The sequence below is a fragment of the Vicugna pacos genome, chromosome 23 (genome assembly GCF_048564905.1).
Source record: "Vicugna pacos chromosome 23, VicPac4, whole genome shotgun sequence".
Taxonomy (NCBI): domain Eukaryota; kingdom Metazoa; phylum Chordata; class Mammalia; order Artiodactyla; family Camelidae; genus Vicugna; species Vicugna pacos.
The window spans coordinates 35,862,168-35,885,403 of record NC_133009.1 but is presented as its reverse complement, the minus strand read 5'-3'; the positions used below and the strand labels follow the sequence as shown (position 1 = coordinate 35,885,403).

Genomic DNA, 23,236 nt, shown 5'->3' with positions numbered 1-23,236 from the left:
AAAATGTCTTAAAATCATGTCCAGATGTTATAAATCTCTGATAACCCTTGGAGCTCAGATACTGCTTAGCAAATTCGTGTTGGGAATACATGCCACTTAAGTGAGCTGGTGCACTTCATTTCACTCACTGATATACAAATAGCAACACCGTCAAGTCCTGCCTCCAACCCACAAGCGGGAGAGACTGTGTGGGGCAGCACCCTGTTCCTCAAACTGGGTTTATGCATCCCTCTGCAGACACGGATGGGAGGCAGGAGGGTCTGGGAAGAAAGCCACAGGATGAATCTGAAGCCTTTTGTGCAGTGGCCATTTTACTTAAGGGAGAGGGAGAGTCAAATAATTTAGGAAAGTCTAATTCGAAAGGACACATGGACCCCAGTGATCACAGCAGCACTATTTACAACAGCCAAGACATGGAAGAACCTAAATGTCCATGGACAGATGACTGGATAAAAAAGATATGGTATATACACAATGGAATACTACTCAGCCATAAAAAGAGTAAAATAAGGCCATTAACAGTGACATCAAGGGAACTGGAGATCATCATACTGAGTGAAGTAAGCCAGAAAGAGAAAGAAAAATATCATATGATATCTGTTATATGTGGACTCTTATAAAAAGACACAAATGAACTTATTTACAAAGCAGAAACAGATTCACAGACATAGAAAACAAACTTATGGTTACCACGGGGGAAAGAGGGTGAGAAGGGATAAGCTGGGAGTTTGAGATTTGCAGTTAGTAACTACTATATATAAAACAGATAAACAGCAAGGTCCTACTGTAGAGCACAGGGGTCTACATTCAATACCCTGTAATAGCCTATCATGAAAAGGAGATTTATATATATACATAACTGAATCACTATGCTATCCACCAGAAATTAATACATTATAAATCAACTATACCTCAATTAAAAAACATAAAAATAAAATAAATTAAATTGGTACATTACTTAAAAAAATAATATTGAAGCAAACATGTAATGGAGGAGCACACTAAAGTTATACAAATTTTAAGGTAATTTTAAGATAAACAAGATTCCGATACTCCACTGAAATGCCAGGTTGGGCAGGACATGCTTGGCTGCGTGCAGCATCCTGTCCCCTCCTGGGCTGACAATTTCTTCTGCTGCTAAGACTCCTTGGTGGGAAAGGGGAGGAAGTAAAGTAAAGCTCGGGTCACACCGAGCTTCTGGCTCCTCCACTGCGAGCGATGTGAACCTGGTCAAGACCTGCTCAAAGGAGATACAAAATGGCCAAAATGCTGCCGCCAACCCATATCACACAAATCTGTAAAAAGACTCAAACAGGATGGTATACGGAAAAGCCCTTTGGGAACTGGAAAAGAAAGGTAGATTTTTTTTCCATCTATTTATTCTTTTATTTGGCAGACGTTGAGCATTTACTATGTGACGAAACTCCAGTAGGTAAGTTCTTGTCCTCAAGGAGCGTCCGGGCTGTAAGAAAAGGAAACAAATGAGTCGGTCGCTTCAACTCAGTTCTGGAGGCCAGGGATAGAGGTTTCTCCGAGTTTAGTGCTGACATACAAGGGAAGACCTGATGGTCGAGGCATAAGCCACAGAAGACAGCCCAGCAAAGTGCCCTCTGGGCAGAGGGGACGCTCGGAGGCCCAGAGCAGGAGCATGTGTTGTTCATCAGAGGGACGCCTGGCCAAGGAATAGCATTTGGAGAAGTCAGTGCAGTTGCATGTTTCTCTCCAGCAGTATTTCATGTGAAGTGGACACAATAAAATCGATTTATTTTTGAGGTTCAGTGTTTTACCAGGTGATCCCAAAAGGGGATTTGAATGCATAAACAAAGAAGTGATGGAACAGAAGAGCAGGGGGTGGTTGGAGAGAACACATGATAAAGTCGGCGTGAGTTGGAGAATTCCCCAGGAGAGATGCTCAAGCAGCCAGAACACATGAGGATTCGTCACATTAAAACGGAACTCAAAGGGGAAACGCAGGTTACAAAGCCACCTGTAGAGCATCCTGTCCTTTTTATAAACCTTAAATACTTGGGAGGATACACAACAAAATGCTAGTGGTTACTGCGGGGGCAGAATTATGAGCCAGCTTCATTGTCCCTGTCTTCCACATTTTCCAAGTTTTCTTCATCGAATATATATTGCTTTTGTAATTGAGAGAAAATAAAAAAACAGATGTGGTAGCGCAGAAAGAGGGGAGTGAAACCGAGCAGGTAATTAAAAAGAACCATTCCCAGACCCGAAGAAACGAAGGGTGACACTGGGCACCCAGGCGGGCTCTGAAGTGGGCGGACGTGCCTCGTTTACTGCGCGCCCTTCGCGCCTCCGCCCCGCCCCGCCCCCGCCTCTCTCACCCGGAAACGCGCATGAAATCTCACACGCGGTGAGAAACTCACACACACACACACGCACACACACTCTCGCTCCTGCACTTCCTCCTTCTCGACAGGAAGCCTGAAATACTGTGAACGCAGGCGACCCCACCCAGGGCATCTCAGTGCACCTCTGCGCACCTCTGCGCATCTCTGCGCGGCGGTGGCTGGTTTCGTGGGGCCCTTGGGTCACGTGGGGGGCTTTGGCACGGGTTCATGCAGCGGCGAGGCTGGCTTAAGTCAAGTAAATGTAAAAGCAAAGCAGCTTCCCCTCCTGCTTCCACCTTTCCACCCCCTTCTTCCCTCCCGGTAAAACACGACAAGAGGGATAAACGCAGGTCCTTTTCCAGGCCTGGCGGGGAGCCGTGACAGACAACTGGCCAGTGCATCCTCCCCCCACATTCCGGAGATGCTGCTCTGAGTAACTCGTTGCTGCCACTATCCAGGCAGTGAGCAACTTCTTTCCAAAAGGTCGTCCTCCTGCAACCCAGAGACTGCTCTCCCTACACCCCGGGCAGCCCCTGTCACCTGTGGCCCCGGATCCATGTCCGCTGCGATGCAGCACGTGCGCCTGGCCACTGAAACGTTTTTATCTTCAGTTCAGGGAAGGGGTGACCGGTGCAAACCGGGCTCAGATCGCTCTCCTTCGTGAACCCCTGTTGGTCATGCCCTTCCACCTGGAGCCCCGCTCTCTGACTCCCATTCCTTTGGGGCTAGCCTATCCCTCCTCCTCCAAGGGCTGCGTTTTAATTGACCCCCACGTCGGCCCTCGGGAAGCAGGACTGCTTTGTTGAGGGAGTAGGTCTCGGTCTAGTTTCAGGTGGACAGGAGGGACCCTACACTCAGCCGGGTGGGGGTTTGTAGATTGTGGCACAAATGTTTCGATTTTCTTTCCCAAACCCTTCTGCTGTCATTCTGTGGGGACTTGCCTTACTCATTCTAGGAAACGCAGTACACGTGCCTTCAGAAGGACTTGAGAGCTTAAAGGAAACCAAGGCAGTGTGCACAAGGCGTCCTGTTAGCTGAGGAGCGGCCCCATCTGCGTGGACAGCAATGACCCCAGCCCTGACGCAGATAGACTGCGTCCAGATTCCTCCAGGGCCACTTTTAGCTGTGTGACTTTTAGAAAATGAAGGATGTGAACACCAATTTCCTTAACTAAAAATGGGGCTCCAGTCACCTACCACCGTTGCTTTGACATTTCCAGGAGCTGAGAGACCACACAGCTCCCAGCGCAGTGACTGACGAGAGTGCAGAGTCATTCTGTCCCCTCCGCCTGTGCCTTCATTGGGGAGTGACTGTCCTTTCCTCTGTCAGAGGTCAGCTGTAATATCTGCACATCTTTAACCTAAGTAAACAGGGACACACCCCAAGACCAAACTTTTTTGGGTCCTGCCTAAGGATCCAGATGAGGATTGTCAAGGGGTGGTCCACCTGTCCAGAACTTCTTGGAAATAATCTAAGGCCAACTTGAGGGCAGATTCAAACACTCAGTTGGTTCTAGAATCAATCCGATTTTCTTGGGTAGCAAAGAACCTCCTTCAGGCCCTTTATAAGCCAAGCCCACCCCGAACTCCTCGGATCCGGCCCAGCCTACAACTGAAGCCCGAAGGAGGAGGAGGCGGCGGCACAGGAGGAAACGCAGGAGACATAAACAAGAAAAAAGAATTAGCTGAATTCCTTGGAGGAGAGACCGAAAAAAAAGAATCACTCTGTTAAGGTTCACTTTCTGGAAGCCTGCGATCCTGTATTACACCATTAGCCTGGAGACACAAATCTCTGCCAAAATAAATGCTTTCTACTACTTCAGTGAGGTGTCAAAGTTTCTTTCAAAGTTACCGAACTTAACATTTTCTAATTGAGCTCAAAAAATCAGAAACTGCCTTAGATCGTATTTTGTTTAATGTAGCCTCTCTCTCTCCTCTATCTGAGAACATTTCTTTCTCCAACTCTTCTTTTCCCCAAAGTAAGAAAGGAAAGATACTCTCCAGATGCCAGAGCAGATACTCCCAGAAACAGCCCTCCAGATAGACTCACATGAATGGAAAAATCAAGGCGGGTATAAGATTAAACCAAGAGCGCGAGCAGCTTGCCTGGGGTCGGCCACTTTTTCTGACTCGCTCGCTTAGAGGCTGCCTCGGTTTCTTTTCGGACGTGGCTTTTGAACTGGCGCGCCCTGAATTTTCCAAACTGTGTGGTGAGGGGTGTCACATGCTTCCGTTTGTCTCCTTGTCCTCAAGATCACAGTAAAGAGAAGGGACACAAAAGACAGTCAAAAGAAACTGAGGCCCATCCCGGCAACAGCCCCAGCAGCGGCAGAGGAACCAGGGCTGTGGAGGCGACACCATCGATGATGCGTGTGCCACGGTCAAGGCGCCTGCTTTCCTTTCGTTAAATGCTTAGCTTCCCTTAATAAATCCAGATTCAGAAAAGCCACAGCAGATTGCAGGAAGGGCCGAGGTAAATTTTTCTGAGTGTTTCTCTGCCGGACCAAATACTGGTAATCTCAGGCAGAACGGTCTGGAAGCTCTTTGGAGTCAGGCAGGCTCTTCAACACTGGAAGCTTCGAGGGAAGGGAGATTTTGAAAGCACAGACCCAAATCCCCAATTTGATTCGAATCCTCCAAGTAGCAGATTACCGGTGCACAGGGCACCTGCGTTCCCACAATTCTGCGTTCGATCGAGGCCTCCGGGTCCCTAAGGGCAGCCCCGGCACTGGCCTCCTGGGAGACAGGGCGTCATGGGCGGTGGTTTTACCTAAAGCCTTTGTATCTCACAGTGATGACGCCGACCTGGTTCCCCATGATAGTCTTAGCACCCGGAATAGTGCCCATACGTAGCAGCAAATGCTCGCTCTCAGTGAATCTGGGAAAGTAGGGCTTCCATCACGATAGACCCTTCGCTACTTTTTGTGCGTCATTGCACTTAAATTACAAGCTCGCCGTCACCCTGCAGGCATTAGGTCTCACTGTCCCCATTTTACAGTTAAGAAGATACACCACAGAAAGATTGAGCAACTTGTCCAACCTAGGAAAAAAAGCTGTTTGAGTCCAAAAGTCCTGTAACGAGGCACCATCCTCTCACTCATCCTCAGTCTTAAAATCACGGGTGAATGAAGAGCTATTTGGTCGTGGTCCTAATGGCAACAAAATAATTACCTCAAGTGATCTAAAACGTCCATTCAAAAAAATCGAATGTTCCTGTGTTTCCTCATGCGTTCAGGCAACAGATATTTAAGTGCCTGCTGCTCTGTCCCAAGGACATCGCCAGGTTCTGGGGAAGCGGACAAAGAAGACTCGAGTCCCTGACCTTGGAGAGCTGGAGAGACCCACAGGACGGTGGGAAATCGTCACCCAGAGGACGGAGCACCGCGTGAGAGAGAAGCACGGGGTGCCTGGTGTGCGGGGGGAGACCCTGGGCCCCTTCCTCCAAAACTATCAGACGGATGGGGAGGATTAAGAAGCGGAGGCTGGAAGCACCATGGTGGGGTCTCAGCAGGATTCGACCGAGACGATCCCATGACCACGCCTGAATTCACGTGGGAGACTCCCTGCTTCATTGTCTCGTTGGTCGTTGCCAGCCACAGAGGACTCTCTCGAGCTCCAAGTGGTTTTCACAAGCTCTCCACAACCTCCCTGAACCCCGTCCTACATGCGTGGCCTCTCACATCCCCCGTGGTAAGGTGCTTCTTTGGCCAACGGGAGGTGGCATCCTTGGAGCCAAAGTTGCAGGCCTGGGAGCGTCCCAGGCAGGACGCAGAAGGCGGACGTGGGGACAGGACCTGCTCCAGGGAAAAGGCTGCGCCAGCCACCCCTTTCTCTAGGTCTGCTCCTCGTCACTTTCTCCCTGACACCTCTCCTTCCTTCTGCTGGGGTTTCCTGAACATTCCGCATGGTCACCAAAGGGTGGTCCCGTGGGTGTTCCTTCCTTCCCTCTCCCATGTACCCGTAATGGGGGAAGCAGGGTAAAGGAGTGTGTAAGGCAGTCCTAGAAGACACGGAGCCTCGTCAAAGGGCGGCCTGGGGCGAGGGCGGGAGGAAAGAGGAACGCCACCCCCTCTTTGCCTCCCTGGCGGGCGTTTCTAGCGCAGAGGTCAGGGGCAGTGGCGTGTAGTCTCAGTTCTCTATAAAGCACGCTGGGAAACACCCTCTTCTCCCCGATCTCGTGATGCCCTAAGTCCCACAAGAGCAATTTTCACCCGGCCAAGCACAGGGCCCCCAGGGGTTGCCTCACCGAGGCCTCAGCGAGGTTCCAGCCCAGGGGGGCTCAGTCCCACTTCATCTCAAGGAGTCAGCTCGGCATCTTCATCTTCCAGCCCAAGCTTACTTGCTGCTTTCCTCCTTTTTAATGAAGGTAACAAATGGCACAGGGAAGGACAGCCCAGTGGCTGTCAACGATGGACGTCTACCAAAACACTAGGGCGCTTCCAGCCCACTCCCGGCTACGTCGTGCCGCATATAAGCAATCCAGTCCACGTGCAGAATACCCAGTCTTTCCCAAGCAAATCCACAGGTGTTTGATTGTTAAACCTCCTCAGAGGAAGACAGAATATTAAGTAGAGAGAACATTAAAAGCCAGAGTAGGTGTCAAATCCTGGTCCTACCTTGACATTTTAGGAGCCCGATAACTAGGACAACTCACCTGACTTCCCTGCATCTCAGTTTCTTCATCCCTAAAATGGGCACGGTTGCACTTCCCCCGCCGACCTCATGGTGTCCTCGCGAGAGCCAAGTGAGGCCACACACGCGAAAGCGCTCAGCAGAGTGTCCAGGGCTACGTGTGTATTCTTGTCGGGTCAAAGGCCGCATCACGTTATTAACATCACCCGAGCGTGCGTCCCGCCCTGCTCTGCGGTGGGGGCCGCTGCGGTTGCCAGTGGCATCATGCAATGTATGGAGTGTAAGTCGATTAATTTCTATCACAAAATGTACTGTGGAGGGTTATTGACTTTCCAGAACCTGTAACGTCTAGGCGTATCTAAAATACGTCCAATAAAAGAGCCTTTTCTGTCATGCATGTGCCTTTGATGAGAGCTTTTCCTAGAAGACCCAGGGTGGAGTCTCACCCTAAGTCTACTGTGTTGACACTAAAATCTAACTCTGAGTGACTTGGTCCCCCCATTACCCTGTTCCATCCTCACAAAACCAGGCACATCTAATGGCATATGTTATGGTTACAGATTGACAATAAAACAGAGGTCAGCAAACATTCCAGGCACTCAGGGCTGTTTCCCAGTTTGTCCAACTCACCCCATTCACCACTGGGCATCTGACAGTTGTCCAAAAGCCAGAAAACCTGGGATACCCACATACTCTTTCCTTTTGTTGTTTTCTTTCGGTTTATGTCAGTGGTTTTCAAACTTTGGGACTCATGGAATTACTACACACAGTTTTTTTTTCTTTTTGATAAGCCAATTCAATTAAGCCAAACTTTACAGGTTTTCAATTGTATCTCAACATGGCAAATCATGGACTTCAGGACTTAAAATGGCTTTTTAAGCTGCAAATCGACCCCAAGACGGCCAGTACGGCTGCCTACTGCTGACACTGCAGTCTCCTTCACTCGGGCACCCCAGCAACCAGCAGCCACCGTGTATCTGAGCTGTCTGTGTGCCACCATCACGGCAGGCGTCTTTAGCTGAGCATCTCTGATTCTCACAAAAACAGGAAAAGACGGGTATAACAACAGCCATTTACAGAAGAAAAGCCAGAAAGCAGCCCTTTGGAGGTCACCTGGCTGAAAAACAGTATAAAAACCAAGCCCAACCGACAGGATCCAGCGTGCGGCTCCTTCCACCAGGATGTCCCACAGTGATGGCCTGAGAGGGGACTGCCCGGTTCAGGAGTCCACTAGACAGGGTCACCGCCACAGCCAAGGCCGTGTGGAGGCAGGCCACTTCCACGCTGCTTTTGGTACGATCTCTGCTTTGTCCACAGCCCACAATGGCAGCGGCGCTCTCGGGCGCTGCCTCCACCACGGGCAGGTCTCACGTTTGGTCCAGCGTCACCTCGTGCTTTACCTGTGACGCAGGCGCTGTTTCATCCGCGGCGTCTCATGGCGAGGCCGCACAGCACGCCCAGGATGACCAGCCTCACCGGGGGCAGAGACTTGGCCCAGTCTCTTGGTCTTCGGGCGCATTACTCTACACCCGAACAAGCCAGGGTCGAGCCGCCAGGGGTTCAGCCTTCGGGGCAAAGGTGGCTGAAATACAAATGCCTCAGGACCCTCCAGTGTCTCTTGTCCAAGGGTAGTGACGTTGGGCTGCAGATTTGTTGAAAGGGATTCTGAGACAAAACGCATGATGCACATCCTTGAGTGAAGGATTCCAATAAAAATCTGCCCTTTCAGTTGGGATGCGTTCTGAACACTGAGGACCAGAAAATGTCTTTAATGAAAGTGTCTTGCTTTCCTCCAGGCCCTCCATGGATTCCCGTTTAAGACCTTTCATGTTGTCTCTGAACGGTCTATCTGATAATGAGAATTCTTGCCTGATAACAGAGTTGAGCCACGTACTGTCGCTAATTCAAACCATCACATTTCGTAATTGGAAATCTATAGAGGATTTCACAGCAAAACGAGGCCAAAAGACAAGCCTTTTCACTATGTTATAATAAGTCACAAAACAAAGCATTTTTTTTTCCAGGTCACCATTCCATGAGCAATTCCTTTTAGCCAAAGAAGTTGTCTTGAGAACAAAACTTTATCTTGAAATAATAAATTTGATTTAAAAAAAAATAAGACAGGGACTGGCAGAGTGAAGGAAGTGAGTTCTCTCTCGGTGGGCAGACAGAAAACTCCGAAGGCTGCGAGCAGTGAGGCTGGCGAGGTCAGGGGACTAAATACAAGGTGTGGGATACTTGTCATTTAATTTTTTAACTTTAAAAAGCTAGCACTCACTTGTGCCAGACACTCTTCTGAGTGCTTTGTAAATGTCAGCTCATTTACTCTTCGCAACAGCCCTGTAAGGCCATGCTGCTGTGCTGGGTTTTTTCTCTCATTTCACAGCTGAAGAAAGCGGGGCCCAGCTGAGCCGGGACACAGACTCAGCTGCCTGCTCCCGAGCCCCTGCTCTTAATTCGTTCTATGTTGTTTTATTCGTGACAGTGCATAATCCCAACTAGAAAGTGAGAGCGTGGAAACAGACATATTCACGTAATGACTTGATGAGCAACTGTGGACTATATGTAGCCCAGATTAAATCTAACTGAATGTCCTCCCAGAGGATAAATTATTCAGGACCAGGAGTGACGGGACGAAGCCCCAGAAGCTCCAGAGACACCCACGCGACCTTTGCGGTAGCGCAGGGGCGTTTGGGGCTGTATCTTCCATCCCTTTGAATCAAGACCCAGACCCTTCAGTGCCGGCAGCTGGCAGAGCAGGGAGTGGAGACGACCACACAACAGTCTCAGGACGGTGTCGCTCGACTAGAACCGTCCAGATTTTCCACAGACTCCACCCCGAGAAGTGACACCCGCTTCACTGAGGATGGGGAAGCCATTCCACCCCACGAAAGAAACACGAAGACCTGAAGCGACAGCACTGTACGTCGCCCATAGGAAGCGGAGTTATTTGTCGTGCTTCATCTGGAAGAAGGTCCAATGTCATAGACACACAGAGTGAGAAACGCCCTCCGACAGGTCAGTGCCGAGTCCTGTGAAGTCAGAGGTGAAACAAGGACGTGTCAGGTCCAAGAGGATCTAGGAAGCTTCATTCTTTCAAGATGACATTGGAAATGGGCTTTGAATGATTTATTTTCCAGGCAAATGAAAGCAAGATATTCCAGGCAGAAGGAAGAGTCAATAAAGGCACAAAGGAATGATTCTGGGGGGAAAGAGACCATGAGTAGTAGGTGAACGAGCTGGAGGGAGAAGAGGGTCCGAGGAGGAGGGACAGGAGCCAGGAGGACTGTGTTCCTGCCCAGCGACAGAAAAAAGGGAAGATGAACGTAGGTGGCAGATACGTGCTTCACACATCACTGCTCAGCTGTAATGAGCAAGCGATGTGAATGGTGATACTGCTCCCTGGAGAAGCACCCACACCAAGTCTTCAAGCTTTGCCTAAAAATGGCAGCTTACAGTTTTGAAATACCTAGGAGCTCCAGACTTCCAGGAAACCAGGAATTAAGCTACTTTTCACTGTGATTCAGATGCAGGGGCTAAACCAACACGGGCAGAAGGATTGTAAGATCAGCTGAAATCGGCAGAGGAGACGGCAGGATGGACAGTAAGAGGAAGTCTGAGCAGAAACGAAACTTCAAACAAGAGAAACCAAAAAAAAAAAAAAAAAAAAAACAGGCTGAACACTTGCTACATTTATAATGATAGCTATTCAGAACTCTCAATGTCATTTGTTTTCCCAAGTTAAGTACAAGCAAAACGAAGAGGCATGTCACTGTAACGTTCAACATTCAACAGGGAAACATGTCCAAGGGGCGCAGGTTTTGTTTTTAAGGTTTTGCCGATTTTAGTAACGTTTTTGCATTTTACACTAATAAAAACGAAATATGAACGTATTTTAAAAAGAGAATCAAAGAGCAAAGACCTAAAAACACCCTATTCTGGTTCTCGCACTTCCTTTTCACAAAGGCCCTGCGAGTGACATGTCTATTTCTCTACCTCGTCTGAAAAATCCCTTCTACGCTTCAAAATTTTTATAAAAATATGTAACATAAATACTCAGTTTATATTGAAAACAGTGATAAATAAGAATAAAATAATATCATATAATATATGAAATAATACAAATAGTAAGTAATTATATCAGTAAATTGTGTTTCTTACATGGTTACCCTTAGAAACCATCAACATTAACATCAAAACCAAAGAACAATTTATACCCCTCAAATTAAAGAAGACTGTATTATTTGTTTTAATCTCTAGGTATAAAAGAAAAAGATAAAATGGAATAGAAGAAGCAGTAAAACCAGAGCAAATGGTCCCAAATGAAAAGAGTAAGAAGTCGGGTTGCTTGAAACAAGCATTTCTGAGGAGGAACCTTCGCTAACTCGGAGACCGGAGTTCAGCCAAGTCTCTGTTTTGCTATTTGTGTTTTCAATTGTTTGAGCCCCTGGCGTTTTATTTGGTCCATATTTTAATAGTGATTTATACAGAGGAAGATGTCAACTGATACTCCTTGTTTTCTGTTCATCTTTTTCAACAAGAAAAAAGAACCGTGGGAGGAAGGAGGGAGGCAGGCTTGCGCAGGAGGGAGACGGCCGACCTGGAGTCCTCCCGCTGGGGTCCCTGGCCCTGGGCCTGTCACGCAGGTTTTCTGAGCCACCGTGTCCGACATCAGTCATATCACTTCAGTCTCTCTGCTGATGAAACCCGCGTGGCACGTGACACCAGCACCCATTTCCAGGGCCGCGCTGGGAATCAGACGGGTTCAGGCAGGGAAGTGTGCCTCATCACTGGGACGTGGTCGGCTCGGCTTTGTTGGTGTTTTGTTACCGACAGGAAAAGAAATGCTTGTGCATGAAGGGCCCGACAACACAAGATCTGTGAAGACCAGGCTCAAAATCTGGGTTATTGACAGACACAAGGTTTCGAGTGCGATGAGCTTGAAAATCTTACATTTTATAAATGAAAAGTTGCATGAGGAGTTAGCTTTGATTTCAAAGGGGACTAACTCAGTTACAGTCAGTAACCCACTAGTGTGATAAGAACAGTCCCTTCCATTTATAATAAAGTTCAGGCCCCCCCTCCAGGCCGCCGGCCCCCGCCCCACGCTGCCCCCTCCGCCGGCCTCACTGTCTCACTAGACCTGCAGTTCAGACCGCGCGCTCCGGTCCGGCGTGCTTTCATGTCCACAGAAGACCCTGCGCGGTCCTCTCCAGCCCACGCAAGCATAGCCCTGTGGTTACTTCTCTTCTCCCAGAGCCCAGGCTGAGATGAGATCTCTCCCTGCTTACAGGCGGGTTTTTCTGTCTCTCCTCCTCACTGGGAGGGTGGTCCTTCGAGGGTCAGGGGAGGACAGAACTGTTCTGACCCCCTACTCTGAGTTATGCTCAAAGCCCCCTTTCTCCTGTGTGAGTGGACACCCCCCCCCCGACGTCCCACTGGGCATCTTGTTGGCAGGAAGGATGGCACAATGCCCTATGGGTATTTTTGGTCCAGGAACAGACTCCTCTGTTAATTAAATGAAGAGAAGGAAAACTTCTGTGATAAAATGAAAAACTATGTGTGAGATCTTAAAGGAAACACGATGACAGTTTTCCGTCATTGACGTGTTCGCTGCAAGTTACAGGCATTTAGAAAGCGACCCACAATAGAACTGTGTTAGCAACAACTAGCAATGGTGATCCCTCTGTTCTGACTGGACATCCAGGTTATTTGAAAGTTGTCATTACTGCTCTCAGAGTTTGCATCCAGGATCCTGACCAGGGTTCGAGAACTGCGCAGAGCGAAATTCAGCCGGGGCGGGGCTCTGTGTGGCTCGCACAGCTCGCCCCAAGGGGGTCACTCACGTGCGTCCCTTGTGGTGGTGGTGGAAAGTGGTCTTTTGTATTTCACGTAACACACATTTTCTGTTTTAAGTAAATGTCTGCAAGTATAATGCCCTCTAAGTTGGCTTAAAACACATGCACATTAGTAGTATATTATTCTGGCAGATTTGAATTTAAAAAACGCAGCAGCCAGGAAAGGAGTCTTAGGGTTAGGCAGGGAGGCGCTTACTGTGGACTCAGGAAGCCTTCGCTGGTGACAATGTGATCACGCAACCTGTTCGAACTCTCACAGAGTCACCCCGTCTCTTCAGACTTTTAGGAGACGGTGTATTTATTAACGCCAGTCTGAGGAATCAGCCTTCTTACCCAGATCCTCCCCAGTGATCTCCCTGCAGGATTATCCCTTCTCTGTGTCTCAAGATCCAGTTCCCTGAACTGGCCTCATCCAGGGGGATGCACTCAGGAGAAAGTCAGTAGACACTGCTGGTATCAGATTAAAGCAAGTTGCTTGTAACGACCTCCACTGAACGTTCACAGAAGTCGCTGGCGGTCCCCACTCGGTAAAAAGTCCGCCGACGCCGATGCCAGGCCCCGCCAGAGGCTGGCGAGCCAGTCGCCGGTTTGACTTCACACTTCTGCTCTGACAGGTGAAATGCACGTTTACGAAGAGCTGTGTTTGTTCACAGACCTGTTTATTCCGGATGTACCAAGGATGGTAATTATGCAATAACAGTTCAGTTTTATAAACTAATTAAATATGAACACAAAGAGAAGGAAAGGTGCTCCTGTGAAAAAGGGCTTTTGTGTGTGCGTGTGTGGAAAGATCTGTGCACGTGATGAAGCCGGAGCGTGGCATTGTGATGCAGGTATCACAGCAAGATCTCTTTAAACTGTTAGGGGAGAATTATCATTAACCCCTTACGGACTTAACGCGCAGAATGCTTCCCATTACTCTCTAACTTTGTGCACCTATTTAAAGAAATTGCACCTGGTATGTAATGATGAGGCAACAGAGGTGCAGCTGGTGGAAGTCATCGTAAGTGACAGTCCTATCTGCCAATTATGTCAGAGAAAAAAGCCTCGGCCGTATGTCAAAAGACTAGCTTTTCACTTCAAACAAAACTTTCAATTCATGTAAGCGATATTTTGTATCTCTCCACTGTCCCCGCCGTTTTGATTTGTCAGTCACTAGCGGGTTGAATCCACTCGAATAAGGTGGATTTTACTGGACTCTCTTACTAGGACGTCCCCCAGGGCAAGCCCAGAGTAACACAACACGCATGTTTAGATGATTTTAAGCGAACCTCAAAACCTACAGTCCCATTTCCTCTAATGCTGATTTAATCAGCACGCGGCAGGCTTCCTGGAACCCTAGCGCGCAGCATTGCTACAGCGCCTTGCGACACCCCGAGAAGCCTCTTCATTCCTGTCACCCGAGGCCTGGGGAAGAACAGTAAACGCCTTGCCTACCTTCTGTGCACAAAGCCAGGAGATCTCCTTCCTCGCAAAAGGCTGATACACTTGTCCCAAGCAGATAATTGACTCATTGGAAACTAAAGAAAAAGACCTCAAACTAGAACCACAAGGACAAAGAACACAGAAAGGCCTTGTAACTTGAAAGAAAAAGTCAGCAAAAACGTCAAGGTTCTTTGGAAGAAGAGAGAAGTTAACCTCCCGCAGAGATCTTACTCCTTTCTTTGTAAGCAGACTCAACACCCCCTGAAACTCTCTTGATTGCATATAAAAGACCTGAAGCTGGCAGAAGTGAGCTCTCAGCTTCCTTGACTTGACTTGTTCTTCTGGATTCCACCCTTGGGCTCTCCTTGGAGCCCCGCTCCCCCACCTGATCAGGCCGCTTGGGAGCCAACAGCTGTGCTGAGTGCTCACTGCTGACACAACAGTGTGAGCTCTGTGGTGATTTCCATCCCTTCCCAGATTCTCAGAAGCCACCTGACTTGGAGCCGGCCACCACGGCCAGCCAGTCCCAGGGGATCCACCAGCTCCTCCAGGCAGAGAAAAGGGCCAAGGACAAGCTCGAGGAAGCCAAAAGGAGTAAGCCCCCTCCTGTCTGCCCTGTGAGGGACTGGTCACAAAACGGATGAGGGGCGTGCAGGAGGAGGAGCGCGGACCTCTCGAACAGGTTACTCCCTGGTTCCGCCACGCTCTCGGGGAGACCGTGGCCAGCTCACTAAAGCTTCCCAGTTGCATGTCTCCCATCACTAGAGTGGGGATGAATTTCCCCAGCTCAGATCTTTTGGCCACATCGCGCTCCGTGGGAAATGATGATGGACGCTGAAGTTGCAGAGACTCGGGCTTGAGCTTTGCCTCCAACTTCCCTAAAGCCGCCACGCCTCGGTGTCTCAATGTTGCAGAATGGTTAAGAAAGGACAGGCCACTTCCAGACCGAAGTGACGGACTAGTGAGCGAGCTTGGGCAAGTGTCTTAGCCTCTGTAGGCATCGGTTTCTGTTCTGCACATTGTGACAAAGTTACATTTGTTCTCCCTTTCTTGATGGTTTTTAATGTCCAACCTTTAAAAATATTTCCATTTTATTCTCACTTTCTGATTTCTTGTTATTTGGTCATTCATCTACGTGCTTACCCAGAGAATGTTTCTTTGACATTCACAGCAACCACACGGATTAGGCATAATAACTACATTTCCATTTCACTTATGCAGAAATTGAGAGTCTATAGTTTGCCGACAGCCATATTTTAAAAAGCAGAAAATAGGGTGCCAGGCCCATGCTCATCTTGTTTACTTACTTACTCCTTATCTTATTTACTCTTCACACCAACCCTCTTTGCAAAAAGGGGAAAGTGAGCTTAGAGAAATGATGCAACTTGCTCAAGATCACACAGAGGTTAATGGTAGAGACAGGGTTTGGTGGGGTCTGATCCCCCAGCCACAATCTAAACAAGGCACTGTACAAAATGTACGTGATTTTCATAACGAATAAACGAATGTCACAGATCTACACCCCAAATTCTGGTCCCTGGGGGCCAAGACCTCTGTTTCCCCCACTGTCCCATTTCACTCACATCCTTACTTAATCTCCAACATGGTGTGTCATTTACCTTCCTAATTACATGTCCTGTCTCTGCAATTAGATTCCAAGCCCTGCCAGACAGGGATCACGTCTTAAAGCGTTGCTTGTGTAAGACTTTGGCTGCGTGAAGAGATCAGAACAGAGTCGGTATTGACAGAAGCTTGTTTCAATGCATTGAATGTAACGTGGGCACAGGACGTGATAGTGTAAGAAAGGAAGGCAAGGCAGACACTCACTACTCAGTCCCCTGGGGTTTTCAATCACATATAAAGTCATTTTCCTTTCTTAAGATCAGTTGATTTCCTGAACACTCAGCAATGTGGGCACCAAAGCACAAAAGAAAAAGAGTCCACGTGGAGGTGCTGGAAGGGAAAGGGAAGGCTCAAGCTAACGAAGGCAAACTTGACCAACTTCTCCATTTTTTTTTTCGCTACAACAAACCATGCAAATGATGGCCAAATGGGATGAACACAGAGTAACTGTTGAGAAAACAAAGCAGCCCAGGACCTGCTGGTTGAAACACTGTAGAAAACTCCCTTATCTTTTATTCAAATTTCTTTTCTATATTTAAAATGTCCAGAACAGAAGATCAGTTTATTTTAAGATGTGGTCATTATGTTACCATTCCTTCCTCAAGATGGAAGAAACAAAATGACAATATTGAGCACATAGTCAATATTGTCATTTGATCCAAATGATACTTACCACCTATCTCTCATTTTTCTTTAATATTTGAGGGGGAGGGAGGTAATTAGATGTATTTACTTATTTATTTTTTTAATGGAGGGACTGGGGATTGAACCCAGGACCTACTGCATGCTAAGCACCTGCTCTACCACTGAGCTATACCCCACCCTTCCCCCTTATCTCTCATTCCTCAGTCATTAGAGAGGCACTGGGAATCAGGCAAGTCATTTGGAGGTGGGAACCTCTCAGAACAATCTAACCTCAGCTTTCACAGGAAAGGTAGAAGACAGGCTATTTTTCCCTCCCCTTGGTCAGTATGCTGTGTTCGGGCAATCTCTCCTCGGAAGTCAGTACCGGAAGGTCCATACTGTATTATTTGTATACACAATGTTCATTTTGTTGACCAGTCACTTAAAATACTTATGTACTTTTTTTTCTTGGTCTTTGTTCATAAATCTTTGAACAAATATCAACCAGTAATAGTAAATACCCTGGCCTTAAAAATATTTTGGAAAATATCTTTCCAACTGTTGTTTCAACCAGTGAGCTCTGCGCTCACTTTCTCAGAGGAAGCCCGTCCTCGGCCTCGGGGAGCACGGGCTCGGGGGCCGTTTTCACCGGACAGACGGGGGCCGTTCCCTGCCCAGACGCCACACGCAGGGGCGGCTAGGTGACAGCTCCGGGGCCCGTGCCCGTCACTCGCTTCTTCAGCTCGCCGCGGCCAAGTGCAGTGCTGCCTTGTGTACCTGCTATTTCGTAGCTTTTCTGCTATTTCACTATTTTTTTTAATTTTATTTATGTGTTTAATTCAGTAAGTACTTGTTGGGTGCCAGTGATTTTCAGGCTGCTCTGGTATATTCACTGATGAGAAGACCTTCCTCAGAAGACTCCCCCACGAGACAGATGTGGAAATGCCATGCGAGGTACAGAGAGCCGTCATCTTTGTAAACCCATAGATTTACTCGCCTTTTTTCCAAAAAGAGATTCATTTGAAAATCTGACACAGAGGCAGAACAGAGACTCAGAACGGCAACTAATCGATCACAGCAGCGACACACTTGCAGGCTTAGCTTCACCATCTTCTTCCTAAATCCGTTTATTTACAAGACTTTCAGAACTTACCCTGCTAGAGCAAGGCTTGTGAGTGTATTTGTAAAATTTAATTAATTAATCAAATTTTTTTTGGCAGGGGGAGGTAATTAGGTTTATTTATTCATTTATTTATTTCTTAATGGCACTACTGGGGATGGAACCCAGGACCTGTTGCGCGCTAAGCATGCACTCTGCTGCTGAACTAGACCCTTCCCCCTGTGAAATATATTTTAAAAAGGGAGAAATGGAGGGAGGGAGAGAAAGACAGAGAGAGAAAAAATAGTAAGTCACATGTTAATCATTTTAGAAAAACACAAGGTTAACATAGTGCTAGTATGTACATATGATGTTGCAAAACTATGAACATATTCCATTCAGGAGGACGGCCTCAGATCCCAGGGAAGTTACTCCACAGTCCTGTACGTGTGTAAATGCTTTGCCTTTCGGGACACAGACAAGGGTGTTAGGGGCTCTCCTGAAGGCTGTTAGAGCCGTGGAAATGCAATCACAGGTCCCTGCTCTCAAGACTCCAGCTGCAGAGAGGTGGGACTGGCAGGCTGGTTTGCTGTTGGGGGGGCGTGGTACGGAAGTGCGGATATCCAACAGACTCGCAAAGCTGGGCTGTGAGGCAGCAGAGTAGAAAGAGCACCGGCTTTTTCCTTTTATTTCTTTGTTTAAGTTACTGAGCATCTCTGAGCTTCCATCTTTGCTTTTTTTAAAAAAGAAAACAGAAATATACAGAAGAATAAAATATTATATGTAATATTTAATATGTGTGACCAAAATGCTTTAAGGATCAGAAAAATGGTACCTAAGGTGGTAGAGTAAAAACTAATGAGTTAGTCTTCTTTTTAATTTATACAGTATGTATACTTGTATGTGACTGTAGGTAAAAGCAACAGAAGACTGGAGTAGGAAACCAGAAACAACAGTCTCGTTTCATCCTTTTTTACAGCGGCTGCAAGTTCTCGGCCAACTTTTCTGTTTTCTGTTGGGGGTGGGGGGGCTCAACTTTTCTTCCAGTGAGGAGACCAGCGCTGCTTCTAGTAAAATGAGTGAAAGAACTCAGACGTTCGCCTCTATTCACTGAGTGTGGATTGAATGGTATTTACTAGTTAAGACACTCACCCAAATTTTTATGTGTAAAACTGTTTGAATTTAGGTGGAATTGCAGTAGGTTGGCATTATTTTTTATTATTTTTGTTTACCTCTTGCTATGGCATTATTTTAATTTATCTCACTTGAAGTTAACACCTTTTGCTTAAAATTGTGCATCCTTCAAAACATAAAAGTGAGTGTATTGGTTGACGCAAGTTACACTTTCACAACAGAGCATCGGACCTGCCCTGGAGCTCCAGCTTTGGGGAAATTACCTGCATCTTTGATCAGAATTAGAATAGGAAGTCAGGGCCCCCTCATCCATGTCTTCTCTGAAACACGTGATTTTTTTTTTTTTTTTTACTTTAAGTTACACCTTTTAAGAGCACAGTGTCTATTTCATTTACACCCACTGCAAACCTGGGAGGCTCTACCGTTCGGCCCTAATGCTGTCATTTGAATTGTTCCACGTCACATAAAGAATCCATATTCCTGACATATTTCCAAATATGCACCATGGCCTCCCCCACAAATTAACACTCCACCTGTCTACTCTGGCAGCTGCGGTAAATAACGTTTGTGTTTAACCCAAAATTACAATTTGCATTATGGGATACAGATCAAAAGATGCGGTAAACATAAATGTTCAAATCTGGGCATGAGAAACACTGAACAAGCAGGTATAAGAAAGAGGTTCTGAAAGCTCTGGGCAGTCTTAATAAAAGCGAGGGTCGCGACCCTGGGGTGTCCGACCCAGACAGCGCAGACCCCCCTCGCCCCCAGGAGCAAGCGGCGGCTCCGGCTACAAGCCCAGCTTTCGCCTCCGACTGGCCGGGCGACGTGGGGCCGGCTATCCCTGAGCCCCCTGGTCTTTCCCCTCCTGAGCCTCACGGCAGAGGTGGCCCCGTCGCCCTCAGGGAGTCGTCCTCACGGTTAGCTGAGCTAACGCTTATCAAGGACTTAAAACACGCCTTGGTCCCCAGCAGGGGCTGCACCCGTGTCAGCTGGGAAAATTCCTCCACCGCTTAGTGAAAAGGGTTCTGTGCCGGGTCCAGGGCAATCGCAGGGCCCCCTCTGATGAATCCAGCACGACCTTCTACTGAATTCTACTGCAGTGCAAATAAAACAAACAAATAAAATAATTTAAATATTTCTGTGCATTAGGTTGTACTTCAGTGCAAACTAAAGCCTTGAAATAGTTCTGCTTTCTCCCTGGATAACTCATCAGCAAACACAGTGAGGCATGTTCACTTCTGTGGGTCTCGAGGAGGCCTCCCGCTGATTTTTTTAATCACAATTTGAATTGCTGATTTATTTCCAAATATACAGAGATTCCAAATTATTTCACCAAGCACCTTGGTTTAATAAACGCTTCACTGTGCCAGGGAGTGTTTTGATTCGTGAAGACATAACTTCTAATAAACGAATAAAATGAAAATTGTTATAGGAGAAATTCACGACCCTGCTCTGTATGTTTTGTAGGCCTGTAAATCCTTCCTTCTTCTTACAGTCCACAGACTAATGGGTATTCATGGCTACGCTGGCCTTTCATTTCTTCGAGTGGGTCATATTAAAATAATAACCACAGGACATTTTCATTTATTAATGATGTTTGGTTATATTCAATCCAGGATCTACACAAAACTACTTAAGTTTTATTTTTTTAATAAGGATGTACAAGAAAAAGGAATAACAAAGGATTCACAAAGAAGTCAGAGGTATGAAAGGAGAGATGTGGTTCAGCAGAGAAGCATGGGAACACTCAAGGTGCCAAAAGAGAGGTGGCTCCTTTGTTTCCTGGTAACGGACCACTGTTCCGAAGTTTGTAGGGCGAGCAGAATAAGAACGCTCTTTGAATGAGGTTGTTTGTGTCATCATATTAACCACCCCCAAAGCCAAGAAGGCCTTTTCTTCTTCTATTTGGTAGAGCAGAGTAAAACTGTGCAATTAGTAACACATAGAAATCTTCAGACATTCCCAGAGTGCCCTTTGTGTTCAGACCACATCAAGGTGGCCTCTGCTCTGTCTGTGCATTTTTTTTTTCAGGCGGTGCGTTCATTTGGAAACATACTCCTAGTACCACACTCAAGCACGTGACTTTGCATCTGGTGCTCAACTGACCTTGTGTGTCTGTGTCTCTGAGCCACTGTGTTAGCTTCCTAGGGCTGCTAAACAAATCACCACAAACAGGATGGCTCCCAACCACAGGCGTATATTAGCCTCCAGTTCTGGGAGCCAGAAGTCCAAACACGAGCTGGTGGTTCCTTCCTCCAGAAGGAACTGAGGAAGGATGTGTCCACGTCTCTCTCCCAGCTTCTGATGGCCGGCAGCCCTTGGCTTTCCTTGGCTTAGAGCTGCATCATTCAAGTCTCTGCCCCTGCCATCACATGGCCTCCTCCCCGCATGTCTGCTCTGTGCTGCTCTGTCTCTGTGTCCAAAGCTCCCTCTCTTTATAAGGACACCAGTTATCAGATGTAGGACCCATCTTAATCTAGTAGGACCTCGTCCTAACTTGACGACATCTCCCAAGACCCTATTTCCAAGTAAGGTCACGTCCATTACGATATAAACACACCTTGAAGGACACAGTTCAACCCACAACATCCTCTTGACAAACCCACTTGACCATCTTGAGTCCTTATCTTCTTTGTCTGTTTTTGTAACTGAAAACTTCTCAAAGAAGTTGCCTAGATTCCCTGTGTCTGCATTTTTAAATTCCATTCTCTCCAAAACCCACTCTAATCAGGCTTCAGTCCCTCCAACTCCACCAAAGCTTCTCTTGCGAAGACCAGCAGTGTTGCTAACCCCGGTGAATCAGCTTTCTCTGTCACAACGGGGTCCGTCTCTCATCTTTGAAGCTCTCCCTTCACTGGCCTGCGTGACCCCGCCCTCCTGCTCGGCCTTCCTCTACCTCCCCCCCTCCCTCCAGAGTCCAGCCCCCACTTGGACTTGTTCTGTCCTGCATCCGCAGACACTTCCCAGGTGATCACACCTAATCCTACGACTTCAAATCCCGGCTCTAGGCTGATGTTCCCCAAACTTCAGTATTTCCAGCCTGACTTGCTTCCCTGATCTTCAAATTCACATTAACATCCGCTTTCTCACCATCCCCACCAGATATTTAACGGGCGTCTCAAACTGCATTCTTGACCCCCCCACCAAAATAAAATGTCGGAGCCGTCATTGATTTGTCTGTCTCTCCTGCTTCTCCATCAACTCTGCCTTCAACGTCTGTGTCACTTCGCAGCAACTGCACGGCCACTTCACCAATGCCAGGCATCACTAACATTTGTCTGAACTAGTGCAGTAGATTTCAAACCACTCTCCCTGCATCTTCCTTGCTCTTACAGTCTCTTTCGCCACACCAGCCAAAGAACTCCTTTTAGATCATAAAGAACATTATGCCACCCATTGGTAAAAACCCTTCATGGATTTAGCGTCTCAAGGACCGAGATCCTCGCCCTCCCCAGGAGAGCTCTGTGACCTGGCCCTACTGCCACCTCTGTGATAGTCCTCCTGACATTCAACCATTCTGCTCTTTGACCTTTGACCCAGCCATGATGATGTTTTTACTGTTCCTTGAGCGTGTCAAATGCCCTTCGACCTCAGGGTCTTTGCCCTGCTGTTCCGTCTGCCTGGAACGCCCTTCCCTGTCAGGCGTTTGCATGGCTAGCTGTCTTACCCCTTGGGGTCTCTGCTCGCATGGCACATCCTCTGAGAGGCTTGCCTGATCTCAGTTAGCTTCCAGCCACCTCTCTGTCCCGATGGCTCCTTTATTCCTCCGCCCAGGACTCATCACCCCGTTGCACTGTGTCCTCCTGTCAGTTTTCCATTTCTACCTCTCCCTGCGACAGTCGGGACGCCACGAGAGCAGAAAGTGTGTCTGCCTGTGGTTTTCACTGCTGTATCGGGACCTAGAAGAGTGTGCGACGTGGCAGACCCCCAGGAATGATGGCTGACTGAGGACGGCCCATTCACATCCAGTCCGTGTAGCATCTGTTGGCCACCTCCTCTCTGGGCTGTTCTCTATTCTGGTTCCCCTCCGACTCCGGTGACTGCTCTCGGCTTTTCCTGACGCTGTTCTTCCTGTTCTCATCCTCCCAACGTCGGCGCCCCCCGCCCCCGCCTCGGCTGAGACCTTAGCCCTCTTTCCTGCTCATTCTGTGCAGACCCCTTGACTTTGTCCCAAACCCACTGCGCCGCCTCGAGCACGCCAGACCCAGATGACGCCAAAGCAGAGCTCGTCTCCGTTTCACACCTTTCTCCTGGATTCCAGACTTGCCCGTCCGGTTGCCCTCTGGGCATCTCCCTGTGGGTGACCTCAGGGAAGCCCGCAGGGGCTTTTTTGGGTGACAGCCCGGAGCTCTCTCCTCAACCCCCGCCTTCCTCACTGCCTTCCTTCTTAGCAAACGGCCCCGGGAATCGGTCTTTCTTTCCTAATAATGATAGGAAATTGTTGAACATTCTTCATCAAGCACTATGTATGTGTTGCAAATCCTT

General features: G+C 47.9%; 1 protein-coding gene and 1 long non-coding RNA gene across 2 annotated transcripts in view; one reads left to right on the top strand and one right to left on the bottom strand.

Moving 5' to 3' along the window:
- The window catches only part of LOC140688644 (uncharacterized), a 56,920-nt gene that overhangs the window by 16,975 nt on the left and 16,709 nt on the right, over positions 1–23,236 (bottom strand). The gene's annotated exons all lie outside the window — the stretch shown is intronic.
- The window catches only part of ATP6V1G3 (ATPase H+ transporting V1 subunit G3), a 29,913-nt gene continuing 14,500 nt past the window's right edge, over positions 7,824–23,236 (top strand). Inside the window, exons 1-4 of the mRNA XM_031675878.2 lie at positions 7,824–7,890; positions 14,746–14,862; positions 15,685–15,691; positions 17,141–17,156. Coding sequence (XP_031531738.2) covers positions 7,824–7,890; positions 14,746–14,862; positions 15,685–15,691; positions 17,141–17,156 — 207 coding nt within the window. The remainder of the gene's footprint in view (positions 7,891–14,745; positions 14,863–15,684; positions 15,692–17,140; positions 17,157–23,236) is intronic.